The 18,410-nt window shown below is 33.0% G+C and overlaps 1 protein-coding gene across 2 annotated transcripts; it reads right to left on the bottom strand.

The window, feature by feature from the left end:
• Positions 1-7,968: 7,968 nt before the first annotated feature.
• LOC136224509 (protein FMP32, mitochondrial) lies at positions 7,969-13,062 on the bottom strand. Of its 2 annotated transcripts, XM_066012864.1 has the most exons (9): positions 12,764-13,062; positions 11,767-11,925; positions 10,793-11,274; positions 10,574-10,705; positions 10,430-10,489; positions 9,480-9,556; positions 9,345-9,401; positions 8,524-8,590; positions 7,969-8,440 (listed from the first exon to the last, which is right to left on the bottom strand). In XM_066012864.1, the coding sequence occupies exons 3-9, from the start codon at positions 10,967-10,969 to the stop codon at positions 8,321-8,323; spliced, it is 690 nt and encodes a 229-aa protein (XP_065868936.1). In that variant the 5' UTR covers positions 10,970-11,274; positions 11,767-11,925; positions 12,764-13,062; the 3' UTR covers positions 7,969-8,320. The 2 variants fall into 2 exon arrangements, with proteins under 2 accessions (XP_065868936.1, XP_065868935.1); XM_066012863.1 differs by lacking the exon at positions 11,767-11,925.
• Positions 13,063-18,410: the final 5,348 nt, after the last annotated feature.

Genomic DNA, 18,410 nt, shown 5'->3' with positions numbered 1-18,410 from the left:
TACATTTGCTATTGAGCTTGGGCTTAAGGACCATAAAGCGGCTCCTAGAAAGGCATATACATGTCCCTTGATGTAGTTAGGAAGGACGAAAAAAAAGGTAGTCGCATCTTCTTTACTCAAAATATCGAGGTGCCTTCATGCATAAATGATTGTTCTAGGGAAAGAACAAATGCCACAGTAACAGTTGGACACATGTAAATGTGTTAAAAGAACATAGTTACAAGAAAGGCTACACCGCCTCTATAAATAGTGAGCATGGGGATCACAAAGGCACTGCCTAAAACCCTATCATTTATTTTTTTATTTTACTCTCTAAATCTGAGTATTGTACTAGTTTGAGCATCGAAATGCTTAATCTCGTACTGGTAACTCCTCCGTTTTGTAGATAACTCAAAAATGGAGGAAGGGTTGAGGCTCAAAAGACGGATACATTGGCTTTAGAGACGAACATAGCGGATGGAGATCCCATTAAGAGAAAAAGGAAATTACCGATCGATGGAGTAATTGAGGACATCATGGGTCATGAGGACTCCCATGCCTCACCTAAAGAAGGAATCGAGGAATCCACGAAGCTGTTTTTGAGAAGAATGCAAAAAAATATGAGGCATCAAGATGACAAAGCCTTCTTAGAGGCCATGGCGAAAATGCGATCAAAATCGGGAGATGTGACAGAGCTCGCATCGGGATCTGTCACAGTTGATGTAAACATGCAAACTCTCTCAAATATTTACCTATTTAGGTTCGATCTCACACCACGAATTATGTTTCTTGAAACAGGGGAACATAGAGATTGAAGGTCTTGAGCAAGAGCCACTAGTGAGCAAACAATAGAGTTGATAATTCACAGTATCAATTTGGAGGGGAGGCAAGTAATCAATGCTCTCCATTGATATGGTTAACCACTATTAATGGACCGGTTTCAATTTTAATGCATTACAAACTGATAGATTTGGTTAATAAAATATCCTAATGGGCCGGTTAACCGAACTATGTCCAGCCCTAATGTTTAGTAAGGGGGTCTGCTACCATATCATTAGTGGATACATACTCCATACTAACTTCTTTTCGTGCAATTAAATCTATAAAAAATGATACGTAATCTTTATGTTCTTTGATTTTCTATAGAATCGTTGTTCTTTAGCAAAAGCAATAGAAAATTGACTATCGTTGTTTACTACTACATGAGTATATGAGGTAGTAATATTCTAGGTTTTCATGAATCTATTTAACCATACTTCCTCTTGAACTGTAGACGACTATAAAACACACTCTACTTCCATGGCCGATAGAGCTACATAAGTTTCTTTCTTGTTACGTCATGACATGACATCATTTCCTAGTAAGAAAATGTAGCTTAGCGTGGATTTTCTTTCATCCAAGTCTCCCTCATAATATGGATCGGTATATCCTTTTAGTTAAAGATCTTTGTTTTTAATCTGCATTTATATAGAGAATAATCCACAGTTTCCTTTAGATACCTTAATATACTTTTCACAATATTCTTATCTAGGGTTGGTTTGATATCTACTTACCATCCTAATAGCGTGATAGATATCATGTCTTCTACACAACATGGCCTACATCAACTACCTACGACACTAGCATACGGAAAATTTCTCACATGTTCAATCTCTTATTATGTTTAAGGACACCATCTAGTGCTAAAGGGCATGCCTTTAATCATTGGTTTATCTATAGGTTTGCAATTTCTCATATTGAATTGCCTTGAGGATCTTGTTAGGTATGTCCATTGAGACAAGGATAAAAATTTCTTTGAATAATCTCTTGTAATCTTGACTCAAAGAATATGTGTTGCTTCACCCATATCTTTCATCTCAAAACTCGTGTTGGAGCCAGTCTTTGTTTTGGTTTATGTATCTAGTGTCAATTCTAGTTAATAGGATGTCATTAACATATAATAACATGATGAAAACTTTACTTCTAGAGCGTTTTGTATCGATATAATGGTCTTATTCAATTAGATTAAATTCACTCGATGTCATTTGATTGTGAAATCGAATGTAGCATTGTTTAGAAGACTGTTTATGGCCATAAATTAGTTTGATCAATTTGCCAACCTTTTGTTCGCAGCCTTGTTTAATAAAACCTACAGGTTGTCCTATATAGATTTCTTCGTCCAATTCTCCATTGAGAAAATCAGTCTTTACATATATTTGACATAACTCTAGGTCCAAACTTGCCATAATAGTTATAATTAGTCTTATTGATGAAAACCTCACAACAGGTGAAAAGTTTTCCTCGAAATATATCCCATCATATAGTGTATAGCCTTTAGCAACCATGAAAGCTTTGTGTCTTTCGATACTACCATCAATCTTTCACTTTACTTTGAGAATCCACTTGCTAACAATTATTTTTCGTCCCTCTAGTAGATCAATCAGGTGCAAAGTTAATTTGATCTTATGAAAGCCATTTCTTCTTCCATTGCCTAATTCATTTGTATTTTTTAAGGTATGAGGGAGCCTTTTTATATCTTTGGGCTTCATGTCATCATGTGTAGTGACTAAAAGGGTCGTGCCTTAGATACGAAATCGCTGATGTTCCAGCTTTTGTTTTTTAGCACAAGATTCTGAATCTTGATAAGCATATCTCATATATGCATCATATTTTGGAACGCTCTCACTTTGACCATCGTCCATATTCTCATTTGAGTCAGGAATCATACTCCAACTTAAGATAAAATCTAGATCATTCAAATAATTTTGAGATACCAGATCATATTCTTATTCCTCAAAATTTCTCCCACTCGAATGGAGAGGCCCGTTCGAATCTAACTTCTCATACAAAGTGTGATCATGTTCAACTTCGCGTAACTTAAGGAACTTGTGCTCTAAAAAGATAATGTCACATTCGATTCGTACGTCAAATGTTCGGGAAGAGAAGTGATGATTCCACAAACTAAGTGTAGTCAATAGGAGGGGGGAGAATGAGGACAAGAAAGACCACTTTTGTTTCTCTTGTCTATTACATTAGGATTCCAGGGTTAGAATTACAGTGGCACAACTATCTATTTGTAGTTTGTAACTACGGAAAATTCTAATTACTAATATAACTCTAATCTGGCCCATTTATGTATGGTCAAATTATATCTGACCCGAATATATTTCCTATACTAACTTAGTAATGGATGTCACGTGACAATAAAGATGCTTATGTGATCTGGTTGAATTGACTAAGTTCCCTACCAGTATTTCTAGTGAAACTTTAGTCTAAAAATGTTCAAATTGACTTTAACGGTATAAAATGTAAAGATGAATTATTTTATTAATAAAAAAAAAACTTTTGTGATTTTATTAATACATTGGTCCTGTTTGATAAAGAACTTTTTGGAGTAAAATTAGAGATTTAAGACACTTTACAAGTTTTGAGTAGTCAAACTTCTAATAGTGGTCTTTGGTGAAGAGATGTTTAAAAGAGCTTATTGGGTCCTCAAAACTAATTTTGAAAAGACTCATTTTATGAGCATTTTCAATTAGCTTATTACTCCATCTCTTTTAATGAACGTTTTACCCCTAATTAATATTTTTTAATTCCAAATAAAGGTTTTACATGTCCTTAGTTGTCATTTTACACAATCGGCTAAATTTTACTCACACAATCCGCTAGTCAAATCAAGTAACAAAAAAAAAATGTAATCAACTAACAGCTAATAGCTAATTGCCAGGATTATTGTCTATATCTTGCATATTTGAGGAATTATATAAAATTGGTGTATGAAATAAGATAATTGAAGATGATTGATTAGTTTCAGAAATAATTAGGCCAGTCTAATTAAAAGGAAACACATAATAAACATGTTGATTTAATCAGTAGTTAGGCCAAATACAAATGGTTAGTATATAGTAAGAAATAAATAAAATGATGCAATATTGATAAGTACTACTCAAATGCCTTGAAATGATTAAAAGTAAATAAATAAATAAATAAAATGATGAATATGCCTTTTCGGAGGATGCCAATGCCATGAGTTATTGGATAAAGATAGCCCAAAATTGTGGCCAATAATAATAATAGGATGAAGAATATAATATACTAAAGTTTTGTAGTATACTAATATATTTAATATTGCCAATAAGCGGTTAGCAGTTAGTTATATGCATTTTACATCGAAACTTGAGCTTTCAACTTCATTCTGAAGCAAACCCTTTTTTTTTTTCTTTTTCTTTTTCCTTTTCTTTCCCTTTCTATTTCTAGTATTAGTAATATATAAAATAGGGTTAGTTAATACATGGGGAGTCTCTTCAACTTGGCTAATTGAGCTTACACAACAACACGTTGTATTTATTTAAACTAGTCTAAAACCCGTGCGATGTACGAGATGTGATATAATTTAGATAAATAAATAAATTGACATATTTATTTTTAAGTAATTTTATATCACACTATGAATTTTTTTTATTATGTATATTTGAAATTAATATATAGTATTTTTTATTGATAATTCAAATTAAATTAAATTAATTTTGAAAATAATTGATTAATTTTTTTATAGAATTTTAATTAAAGGTGAATGATTTATTTATTTTTACGAAATTCAATGATTTGTACTTTTTAATAATATTAATACATTTTCATATTTTTTTATAACTGGAATTCTATGAAATAATGATAATAAAATATGAGATTAATTAAGAAATAAATTAGAATATAATGAAAAACCAAAAATTGAACTAAACTACCATTAACATTAAATATTATATCTACGATACAAAAAAATTACAATCTATATTAAACAAAAATTGAATTAAACTACAATTAAAATTAAATATTATATCTACAATACAAAAGAATTACAATCTATGTTAAAATGGAAGCAACATCAATATATTATGTTATAAACTGTTACAATCAATACTTTTCTAATGTTGCACATGAAGAAACTTTATTAATTCAATATGTTACATATAAAAAAATAAAATTCATAAGAATTAGTCACAAATTCATCTTGATGATAATCATTTTGCTTGATGGAATTTCATGATAACCAAGTATTTGAATTCAATTATTCATTATGCTACAATAACCAATATATCCAATTGAATCAGCTTAAAGTGATGATTTCTCCTATTTTTATCTCGTAATATCTTATCAAGACATTCAATCACTTATTTGGCTTCATTAATATTTTCTAATAATTATATATTCTTGAATTTCGTAAGGAAGAAAAACAAACAAAAGAATAGAAAACAAAAATAAAGGGACAAAAAAGATAATTAGGAGAGAATTATCTTGCTCTCATTTTTTTCGAAAATAAGAGAGAATGTCAAGATATAAGCATATAAAGAGGAGAGTGAAAATATTTTTTGCCCATTAATTAAATTTTTTATGGTTTCCAAAGAAATTAAATTTTTTATTTTTTCTTAATAAAGTATCAGGTCCATAAATTAATTTTAGTTAAATAGAATTAAATCGCAATTGTAACCACTCAGTACGAAAAAAATATTTTATAATTAATATGTGAAATTAATTCTATTAATTAGAATCATTATAATCAACATTTGAAGATTTGAAGAGATTTAAATAATAATATTTTTTTAATAAATATTTTCCAACAACTTGTCGTATGATCATGTTTCATTTTCATCTGTTAAAAACTCTTGAAATACTAACAATTTTTACAAACCACAATATAATAGTTAAAGACTATATAAGCAAATGTTGCAAAAGCAATTATCTCAATATCCCATAATTAATGTACATTTTTAGGATTTTGTTCATCAAAATTTATTTTTATTTACCTTCATTTTAAATTCGTATCTAGCATAATCCAAATTCTTCAAGAATAAACATTTTATAAAGTGTATTAGACGCTTACAATCTCTATGTCTAGAGAATTGGGAAAAAATAACTTCTTGATGATAATAATAATATAACATAATTTATAATTGAAATAAACTTCATTGTAAGTATAATATTTCAATACATCTTTAATATTTTCTTCAACATGTCTTCAACTTCAATGAACAACTATTGTGTAAAACTTTATATCTATTTGTACCAAAATGCATAAAAATAAAAAATATAATCCATATTTAGATAAACTCAAACTAAAAAAATGAGCGGATTTCAACATGTTCCGAATTAGAAAAATTAATCTAACTTCAATTAAAACTAACAATTAAGTTCATATAAAGCCGAAAATCTAAATTTTAGTTAGAGTTAACAATCGAAACGATAACATCTAGTAACATGTACTAAAAAAGAATTCAAATATATAAAATCTTTATTTTAGTCATTTTGAAAGAAAAAAAAGACAAATAAAAAAGAAAACATGGATAAGGTAGCGAGATGTATGGAACCTGGGTAACGATGGAAATAGAATTTCATTTCTGAAAGATGAAACTACAACAACTATTGTTTAATAAAAATAAAACAACAATACAATTGAGAACAAAAATAACTACAACATATGAAAAAAAAAAGTGAATAATTACCTTGGAAACATAAGAATTTCTTGTAATTATTGACACTTTTGTGTTTTCCAATTTTAGTTGTCCATGCATCTTCTATTTCTATCAGATTTTTTCAATTAGAGATATCGGTTTGAAAAAAAAAAGACAAATAAAAAAGTAAACATGGATAAGGTAGCGAGAGGTATAGAATTTGGGTAACGGCAGAAATGAATCTGAAAGATGAAATTATAACAACTATTGTTTAATAAAAATAAAACGACAACACAATTGAGAACAAAATAACTACAACATATGAAAAAATTTGAATAATTACCTTCAGAAATATAATACTATCTATCATGGCCAATGAATATAATGGTGGAATACTATCTATCATGCTTTATATAGAAGTTTATTTTTGACTTTTGGATTTCCTTTGCTTTGTGATTTTTCATGTTGCTGTAACTCTTACTGTCTTTTAATATTTTAATTAATAGGCTATTAATTGTTTAATATATTATAGATATAAATTTGTTATTTTTAATTAATTAAATCTTTTTTATTTTAATTTTTTACTACATTGACAACTCATCAAAAAGGGCCTCTAAAACACTTCTCCTCATTTCTCTCTGCTTCCGCTATTATATATAGTATAGTATATATTAACCTATTAATCGATTGAATTTGATTGAAATAATCTATCGACATTTTAAAATTACTTAAAGTGATATATTCTGTCAGAACTGGCATAAAGTGACTAAAAAGTTAATCATCCTATTTTAAGCAAGTTCAGTCAATCTACTTTTCTAGCTACACTAAGTCGGTATTATAAAATATCAGTAAAGTTGTTTATGGGACAGGTTAGTTGCCATTGTTACAAGAAAGAAGTTGGACACTATACTATGAGGTTTAATTGAATATTGCTGTCTGTGGTGTCCATTTTATTTTGTAAGTTAATCTAAACAATTACTTGTTTTTAGGCTTAAATCCCATTTTGCACCCTAAACAATACATGAAAAGTGGATTAGGTCCTTATTCACAAAAAAAAAAAAAAAAAAAAAAAAAAAAAAATCAGCAAATCAGTCCTTAGTAATTATCAACTGAAAGTTCCTATTTGAATTCAACAAAATCAGAACCTGGAAAAGTAGGTAATAGCTGGGCTCCATTCTTCTCATTTTGGCCACTCTTACTTGCCCCTCTTTTGTTTATTAAAAGGATAAATTGGTTTACATAATACTTTATGCAAAGAGAAGTCCTTTGAATAAGATGAGCAAAGCAGAATCAAAAACTGGGCAGGCCCATGCTGAGAGTTAAGAAAGATAAGGATTTTAACCGAGTTGAGGGTCTGCACTTAAATAATTGCATCAACAGATGTTAATAGGTTGGAGAACCAAATTCAACCTTAAGCCTTGTTTTTATCTTAATGGTACATAGTGCCTGCTTTCAAAAATAATTGTTATAATTATTTCAAAAAGAAAATCAGCTAACTTCTACCATCAATCAACAAACAAATATAAACAGTTGAACCTAACAAACCAAGTGTATACATCATTAATAATAATAATAATAATCATAGTATAGAAGAAACAATCTTAAATATAATGGTAAAACATCACCAATTTGAAGTTATCCCAAATTTAAAACGCAGAACAGAACATTTTTATTGATCTGTTTTTCATCATTGCTTTTGTTTTCCAAAAGCTTCTCCAGAAGTAACCCGCAAGTACCTAATACCATATCCTGCTAAGTAGACAACCCTGACCATGTACACCACAAGTGTATTGCATCTTTACAAGATATGGTGTCAAATAATCCTTTAAAAATGACAAAGCAGTGGTTATGGTTGTCTAAAAGAATGAATTTTGAATTGCTTCCGCCAAATAATCACCAAAATATAACGGAAAAGTCTATAACAAGATACGAAGAACAGCAAGCCCAACTGCCGATATTGACACTAGGGTACCTATGCAGTACTTTATCACGTCGTATTTTGCTGCTTCCAACTGAGCTCTTAATGCATGAATTTCCTACACAAATCAAATCAAATATTTTAACCAGTTACAACATACTAATTAGACGCAACCATCTTTCTCTTCAAAACTAAGCTCACCCTGTCGAGTTTGTTCGTCAAGTTGGTTGTCTCTGCATTCTGATTAGCTAGCTCATCGCGTATGCGCCTGTGCTCAATTAACCATCAAATGATGAAGTTAGAGAAAGCATCCAACTGACACAAATCAGGATGACTAATCCTTACTCACATTCAACTACTGCTTTAAAAATAATGATGCTATAGTCAACTTCTCTTAAGATAACAGTACGTCCGAACCTAATCAGGTTACAAGAGAAAAAAAACAAACATCTAATTTTTCAGCAATAACTAACTCATGCAATGATATCTTATTGATGTAGCCATGTCTCAGGATAATAACCTTGTTCTAATTCGCAAATAAACCACAAAAATTATAGAACACCATTCCCCCTATCCCCGAGGAAAACGAATAAGAGAAATAGAAAAGAAATACGGATCTAAGATTCTAAACCAAGAGAATTTATAGTCAAACAGCCAACCACATTACTTACAAGATTTATTTGAAATTCTCAACAAGTCAGGAGCAAAGTTATGAATGGGTAGATCTTGAATTCAGTTTACATTCTAATCACAGATGACAGATAAAGAGTTGCTTCAGAATTTACATTCACTGATGCATCTGGTTCGCTAAATTGAGATCTTAGGCAAACTTTTTATTTACCTTTTCTTTTCCTTATTCATTTGTTTTAGCAAATAACAGGATTTAGTACCAAATCATATATCAAGGTTCCACCAATACTTCAACCCACTGAATACTGACACTTCAGGTTCCCACAATTAAATCACCACCTTAGGTAGTAGATAATCTGACTTAGCAAAAAGCTGGAGTTTATTTTGCTTACCCTCGTTCGAGATTTAGATCCAATCGCTGCCCAGCTGTAACCTTGTCAATTTCATACCTGATTTAGAAAAGATAAGTCTTAAATCGTGAATCTCAGAGCATCAAACAAACCAAATGAGATGCTGAAAACACAAACCTGAGCTCACTACGCATTTTCTCAATGTCACTCCGTAGTTTTTCAGTTTCCCGCTGCAGCAGGGAAAAATGGTGCTCCTGCATCACAGGATCTTTAAGAATGAGTACTCACAAAATGTTATAAATGCATTCATATAAAATCAATTAGTATCTGTCACCAATGTTTTAGAATGAAACCATAGAGAAAGTTTGTGCTTTCCACTTTTTTATTTTTACTGAAAAATATACAAGATATGTCAATATGTTTAAGCATGCACTATGGCAGTCTCAAATGTCACTCAGTAAGCTTCTACACCATTAGGAAATCACTTCATATAAAGAGTAAATATTATTCTAGAACAGAAGCCATAAGAATGTAGTTTGTGCACGAATTACAAGGATGAAGATAAATTAAAGAAGATGGTTGTAATAAGAAATAGTTTGCTAAAAATCAATCCTAAGATGCTACTGAAACCTCCTCAGCATTGTCATAATAATAATAATAATAAAAGCTTATCCGAATCAAAAACATCCCTTGAGCTCAAGTTTATGTTTCTTATTAGTTATTACCTTATCCAATTTCATAGTGATCTGAATTTGCTACATGAAATAGGTCTAGGGTTTCTTTAGCCAAAAAATGCCTATTAGACCAATATTGTGCAGCAAATGACATTGATGTGCAATTATCATAAAAACATCTCACCAGAAAAGGCCTACTAGGATAGTTTCATGTCACAAAGGGATATCACGTTAAGACCATCATAAAATAATTCAAAAAACATAGAGAAGAGCCCTTTAGATCAGTTCCATTCCATAAAATGAAGTAAGATAAAAGTGGCAATGCCATAAACGAATTCTCTTAAACCCAGCCACAAGCAAATTAAATAATTTCTTTGACATAAAACTTAAAATTCTTAACAATATGTAGGGATTCAATAACCAAAAATTTGACAATCTTAAGAAATTAAATACCTGGGAACTTTTCACTTCTGATTTGAACTTTGACAAATTTGATTCTTGTATCATTTCACTCTGCAGTACCAAAGAAATGGAAGAAAAAAACATTACTACCAACTTCGCAATAGAAAAAAATATGCAAGGTAAAAACGGCATCACCTTTTGCATTTCTGCCTTGGAAACAAAAGAATGTGACACATTCTCCAAACTATCATTTAAAACCTCAGTGATAGCGGCAGTTATTGCTTCTGCTTGCGTTGAAGGAACGCCTTTTGCTTCTAACCCCCTCACCTTCACCAATTTAGTTAAATATTTAATTGGAAAGAAAGACCAAGAAAAAATTTACTGACAAAAGAAAAAATAATTAAAACAAAATACCAGAGCCAGTGTATCAACAAGAAATGCACGATTTCCATTAGGTTTAACAAGCTGCGATAATTGTCTGTACTCAAATCGATTAGAAAGAGAAGCTGAAGAAAAATGAACCGCCGGTAACTTGGAGAAATAAGCAGCAGAATCAAAACCTAATCGAATTACACGCTTACTAAAAGCCATCAAATATATCTGAAGATTATATCAACTCCCTGATTGGCAGGGTATAACATCTAAATAAAAGGGAAGGGCAAAGAATTCGTGTTGATTCTTGTTGCAGAAAGAAATAGGTAGCTATGGGATAAAAAACAAAGAAGTAAATGTCTTTTAACTGCTTCTTTTATACAGAATATATTACTTTCCCATAACGTCTTTGGTTCTCCTTAGAGAAAGACAAAATTAACATATCTAAAGCCTATTGCTGTCACGCTGTTGTCTGTCCACAGTGTAGTACTTCTCTAGAGAAATGAGTGATCAAACAACAATATCTGCAAATGAAAATAATGTATGGTTAGTACGGATCTTAGTTTACCAAAATGCAAATTACAAATAAGTTCCCAAATTGGCTAAGTTTCCAAACGCAAAACAACTTCAGATAGGAGAAACAGAAAACCATGAACACCATAATACAGCTATAGTCATAGTCTCATAGAAATTTCAGGAACACAGTGACAAACAGAATACAAACCAGACCGAGGTCAGCAATAAAGTCCACATATAAAAGAGAGAGGTGGGAGGAAGCACTAGATCAGCATAAAGTCCAAATCTTAATAGAGATAACTACACACTTATGTATAAGGGGATAAAGGTATTTTCCTTGATTTAGATCTGAATTTGATTTGATAAAACATATCAAATTAGCTACAAGCCTATCTCTGGTTTAAAACGAATGGCAATTAATAGACATAATCTCTTAATTACTGCCCAGCAATTTATTCATTAAGTAAAAATTGCAGCATATTGAAAAGGAGCTTGAAAACCTGAAGATTTGGTTCCATCTGAAAGTAGTATCAAATTACTTTAAAATGCAGAATGGCACCATAAATAAACTTGGAAGCTTTGATACAATCTGCACCGAATGTGCAAAAATTGAACAAAGTAGAAACATCCTGAACCTTTCAACAAATTATAACTCGCACCTAAAATGCATGAAACATACAAGACATTGACTAAGTAAGATTACCAAAAAAATAAATAGAGAGAAGAATATTTCTAATGGAAGAACAACAAATAGGACCATATGTTTTGAGAATATAGGCGAGGACATGATAAAGCAGCATGACTACTGCAATTTTTAAATTGAAAAAAATCAAACTAAATTCACAGGAGCTACCTCAGATTCATATATGGTATTGGCTTCATTCACCTAACAAAACAAAATCACATGGCTTTCTGGAAATAAAACTATATTTAGGAAAACAGGAAGCCAAAATAATAGTCTTGCTGACAAACATTTTCAATGCTGGAACCAAGAATAGTTTCTCACTAGTCATGGGTCCAAAGGAACAAACTGCGGAAAGAAAACTGCAGAATAGTGGATTCGAATCCCCATTTCTAAGAATAAGCCCAAAATCACAGCAACATGGTCATATCTTCTGCATGTATGGATATACATCAATCACACATTTTTGTTAAGATCAAATGAGAGCAGAAACTTCTTAAGGAAAGCATTTGATTGCAAATTCTTTTCTCAATAAAAGCAGAGGGTTAGGCCAACGCAATTAACAAATCACACATAAAACCCTAATCAAGCTTAAACCTCAATTGATACATTACCAAGATGAAGCAAGAATCGACAGTATAAAAGTACAAATCAAAACCATAACGACCATGAATAACTTCAAGCCAACAAAAAAAATAGAAAAATGAAAATAGAAAAACCAAAAGTAAGATGAGAGGGCAAAAAATGGACTGCGATGCGTAAAATGAACTAACGAATCTAAGCATAGCATCGAAAGGGAGGAAAAAAGGTTTCACCTGAAGAGAAGAATGGAGAAAACGAAGTTGAAGAAGGTGATATAGACTGTATAGGGTCGTGGTGGAGCGGATAAATCCCGGCGGCCGTAGATACTCAGAGGCGATGGACGGTGAAAAGAAATGAAATAAAGCGGGTGTACATTAGTCCGGTGAAAAAAAGAAAAAATAAGCGGAGTTATCACAAGAAAAAGAGGGAAGAAAGAGGAGTGATTTGAAGAATTCAATTAAGGCTGATTCTTGTTGCGAAAGAAACACATAGTTAGGTTTTTCAATTATTCTTTTCTTAACTACCTATTACTTGCTCGATAAGCCTTTGTTTCTACTAGGAGAAAATTATCAAACTATTTATTTGTTTTTAGTGCATCTTCCATTTAAATTTGTAAAAAGTAGATTTTGGATGTTTTTAGGATGCACACAACATTCATAATAGGAAAGATGGAAGTTTGCAATATGTCATCTCAAACTCTATTATCACACCTTCTTAAAACCTTCAATGATTCAAGAAGAAAGCTTGGAATTAAGACCCAGCCGAATAACTATACATTCTTGTTGGCCCAAAAAATAAAATAATTATTTTTATGTATATAAAATGCTTGAGTTATGTTTTTAGGATATAGTTTATATTTTCTAGAAAATAATACACGTGTAAACTAACCTTCAACCCATGAGAGAGTCCGGCACCACGCGGGGCGTGTCCTCCATACGCAGCGCGTAAACAAAGCGTCCGGAGAAATCAACGTCAGAGACTCAAATACGCAGCGCGTCCTTCACTTTACGCGGGGCGTACTTTCTTACGCGGGACGTACTTGCCAATACGTCATGCGTAAGACGCATCCGCAGAGTGTTCCAAGATCAGAAGCGCGGATACGCAGGGCGTATCCGCCAATACGCAGGGCGTACTCCTTTACGCAGGGCGTGACACCAGAGACGCCACGCGTAAAAATCATCAATGAAACGCACAAGGCCCAGGAGCCACAACACGCAGGGCGTAGTAGGACATACGCGGGGCGTATCGTCTCTTCCGGAAACAGTCAACGGCAGTTGAGGAAGTTAAGTTAGTTGGAGTGTTAGTTGGAGTTAGTTGAGTTAGTTGATGATGAAAAGACCAAAATACCCTAATACCACTAACTAATTACCAAAACGCCACTTAAAAATACTATAAATAGACCCCCTCCCCTACATTAAAACACACACTCAACACACAACAAAACCCCTTCCTAAGGTCCCTTCCAATGCTCTCTAGTTTCTAGTTTTAAGTTCTTAGTTCTTCAAAGTTCTTCTTTTCGTTCTTCGTTTTTTCTTAGTTTTAATCCCTCCTTTAGCTTTCTTTACCTTCAATTCAAGTTCCAAAAGCCTCTTTTCAAGTTTCTCAACTCAAATTAGTGTTTCTAAGTTGTTACTCTGCTTAATTTTTCAATTAGAATTTCATTTCTGAAGTAATTTTTCAGATTCGTCCATCCTTTTTCAAAGCCCAATTCCGTTTATTTAACGTCATTTTTTGCCTTCGATCCCTTCGATAAAGTTGTTCCTAACGTCCTGAACTTCGATCTACCCTTTTGATTCACTTAATTCCGTGTCCGGAAACTCCGTTTACAAGCTGATCTTTGCACCTCAAATCATTTTAGACATTCTGTTTCCAGATTTTTCCAGATTCAACTAGTCATTTTCAATCCTCAATTTCGTCTGTTTACAATTCGTTTTAGCCTTCGATCCCTTATAGAAAGTTGTTCCTAACCTCCCGAAGTTCAATTTACACTATTTACTTGTCCAATTCCGTGTTCATAAACACTCCAACCAAGCTCCCCAAAGTCAAAGTTTAAATCTGCCCCATTTGCCTACCAACGTCTAGTCATTGCACAAAGCACATACCGTACGGACCCGACCGGTTGCAGCTCTCCAAGAACTTCCGGCCGACACCAAAATTCAACATCAATCCGAGATAGCTATTGTGGCTCCGAGTTTGTTGTTGAATTCCATTTTATTTTAATTGCATTTCAATTCCTTGTATTTGATTTGTTCTTCCATTTCAATTGAATTAGCTATATGTTTAGTATAGAAGTTCTTCAATTGTAATTCATTTTTAATTTTATGCTTACCTCAAACACATGTATTCAAACCTTGATTTACATCAATAAAATACCAATTTTCACCAAATCTTGTGTCAATTTCGCACTTTAAATTCCTTTATTTTCTCGTCTTCAATTTACCCGCATTAGCTTAAATAAAACAATTTATCTAGCAAAGTTTTTATAACGGCGCTAGAGACCCAAGAGGGACTTTTTCAATCCTTGCGTCCCTCGCCAATCGCTTCGTTTAAGATTTCAAGTTTTGGCGCGCAATTCCATAAACTTAACCGTCTTTAATAATTGAGAAGTAATCTTCTCTGGCACGCCCGCACCCTAACCACACGTGACAAGGTTAAAATTAGCATATTCGCAAAATATCGCTAACAATTCTATTTTTCTTTCCTCGGTAGAAAGTTAGGCATAGGTATAAGAAAAAAAAATTAAGTTATTGATTGGATGAAGAGTTTCATGATTAGTAAAGGAAACGTTACGGAAGAGTTGACAGAAATTTAGTGCTGCTTTTATAAATAACCATTCCGCGCATTTCATTTTTTAACACTCCAAAACTCTTCCATCTAATCAAACAATAAGAGTGTTCAATAGATGTGAGCAGCTAAATACCGCACTCAAATTACTATCACCGCCTTCATTTGGACCTTTTTGCCCTTCTCATAATTTTGATCAAAAACTAAAAATTCTCTCTCCAAAATCATAAACCCGAAAAACAATAATTGAAATTATGAAAATAATTGATGTGTAACAACCTGAACCACGAAAATGGACGATTACGAGTCGGAAACATTAAAATTTATGTTTTTTTATCAAAGAACTCATGAAAATAATACATATTTTTCATGACGATTTTGTATTTTTTGTCACAAAAAATTGGGGAATTTTGCATTTTTCGTCATAAAAAATTGAACGATTTAGTATTTTTCGTCACTAAAAATTTTACGATTTTGCACATTCAAAATTTGGCCTAAACGGATGCGGCATCCGTTCGGCCCATGGTGGGGACGGACGTGACACTCCGCCCCACCAATGGTGAGAACGGATGGCGCATCCGCCCGACCCATGGTGGGGGCGGATGCGCCATCCGTTCTTGCCATGGGTCGGTCGGAGTGCCGCGTCCGCCCCCACCATGGGCCGAACGGATGCCGCATCCGTTTAGGCCAAATTTTAAATTTTTCTCTCAAATTTTTTTTCTCAAATTTTGAATCAAAAATTATGTAAAGGGTAAAAAAAATTTTCACAAACTTTGAATCAAAAATTATGTAAAGGGTAAAATTGTCAAAAGATGGCGGTAGTAAAGAATTTAAGGGTGGTAAATAGTAATACCCCAGTAGATTCACAATCAAAATTACGAGAGTGCTCCACATGTCAAAAAGTAATAATATTCATGTATTGATATATAAAGAGAAGAGATGCAATGGCTTTTCTTTTAGAGCCTATAAGGTTGGATTGCGGAGTTAATCCCCTAATCCGACATTTTATTCTTTTTTTGTGTTAATATTAACTATTTATTAATAATTATTAATTACTCATATATAAAAATATGATTTTTGAATAGTGTGAGGTTTTATAAATTTCTCTTGTAAGTTGTTTTTTGTTGCTCCTATAATAAAAAAAAAACTTATTATCTTTCGTGGTTGTAGGTTCGAATTGGCCGAACCACGTAAATTCTATCTTGCTTATTTATCTATTTATTATTCAATTAATTCAAATAAGGCGGTTATAATCTCCTAACAAATGGTGTCAAAGTGTCATATTCTTTGGTGAATTAATTATTTGTTAGACATGGTTTCATTTGCAAAATTCAATATTGAAAAGTTTGATTAATCGATGAATTTTGGTCTCTGGAAACTAAAGATTTGCACTATACGCATCTAAAACAGATGGGTAGAGGTGCTTGAAGAGATTGGAAAGAAGTATGCTTCTATGACGGAGGAGCAGTGAAAGCAACCGGACAAAAAAAAACCCTCTCAAAACTATTTATGTGTTTCTCAAATGAGTAACTGAGGGAGGTCGCCAAAAAGATCAACTCGACTAGGATTTGGCTGAAATTGGAGTCTTTATACATGAAAAAATCAGCGACAAATCGACTTTTATTGAAAAGCAAATTACATCATCTTCGTACGTATGAAGGTAAATCCATTAGAACATATCTCGATGAATTTTCTGCAATTATTATGGACCTTCAAAATATTGATATAGAAATTGATGATGAGGATTTTGGTTATTGTTATGTTTATTGTCATAGTCATGCAAGTTTTTTTTAGGGAGACTTTATTGTATGGTAGAGAAGAGATTACCTTTGAAAAAGTTAAAACTACTTTGTTACAATGTAAATTAATAGATAGCAAGTTGACAAAAAAAATAATGAGTATGTGGTCAAGGGTCTTATAGTTTCGTGGGAGAACTTTTGAAAGGGGCTCGACTAGTAATAAAGGAAAAAGTATATCTAAATCTAGGTCTCATAAAAACCTAATTTTCCATTTTTTCAATAAAAAAATGCATAGAAGAGTTTATTGCTTTAAGAGGACTCGAAAATTTGAAGGTGTGCGACTTATTTATCCCTCATTCGTAGGAATGGGACATCGAACTAGTGTTTGAACTGTTTCTTTCCCGTGATATTACAGAAATGACGAGACTCCCGATTGCCGGTCGCGACTCTCGGGATCTGATAATTTGGGATGGGTCAATCAATGGAAAGTACACCGTCAAATCAGCTTACCAGATTGCAACTGAGGTGCTGGAACCTAATACTCCTTTGTGAGTCGAAGGGAACTGGTCGTGTTTGTGGCGAACTGAGGTACCACGCAAATATCATTATTTCAGCTGGAGGTTAGTTCGGGATTGCTTACCTAATCATATGAATTTGAGTAAGCGATGCACCCAGGTGGTTAATCAATGAGTTACCAGTGGACGTGATATCAAGGACAACTGGCATGTGTTCTTAGAGTGCGAATTGGCAAGGGAAGTGTGGAGAGAGGCGGGTTTGTGGCATTATATTCGAGCAAAGATGGCGGATGCAGCAAACTTCAGATCACTGCTATTCGACTTATTGTCTGGCTTTTCAACCTTTCACAGGAGGCAGCTCCTAATGCTGCTATGCGGAATTTGGCACGCTAGAAACGTCAAACTTTGGGATGGAAATATTACACCGGTAGGACAGATTGTAACTGAAACTGCAGAACTTTACTGTAACTGGAAATCTGTCTAGGACCTCCGTCTTTAAATCCATGCTAAGCCGCTATGTTCAAGTGCAACACTGACGCTGGCATTTTTACTACCAGCAATTCAGTAGGGTTGAGTGTCGTGCTTCGCTCGTCTAATAGGTCTTTTCTCACAGCCAGAACAGAACGCATGGAAGGCGTCCCTCCAATCCATGAAGTCGAAGCCACTGGTATTTTGCATGCTATAAATTGGTTGATAAGTTGTGGTTACCAGAATATTATCTTTGAATGCGACGCCAAAACAGTCACTGATGCACTATGTAAACCTCAAGACAACTTCACAGAGTTTGGCAGCATCATCCGACAATGCACAGCTCTTCTCCTTCAGCATCCCACCTTCTCAGT

Source organism: Euphorbia lathyris, chromosome 3, assembly GCF_963576675.1.
Source record: "Euphorbia lathyris chromosome 3, ddEupLath1.1, whole genome shotgun sequence".
NCBI lineage: Eukaryota > Viridiplantae > Streptophyta > Magnoliopsida > Malpighiales > Euphorbiaceae > Euphorbia > Euphorbia lathyris.
Note: the sequence above shows the minus strand (reverse complement) of the source record. Positions and strands in the feature narration are given on the sequence as shown.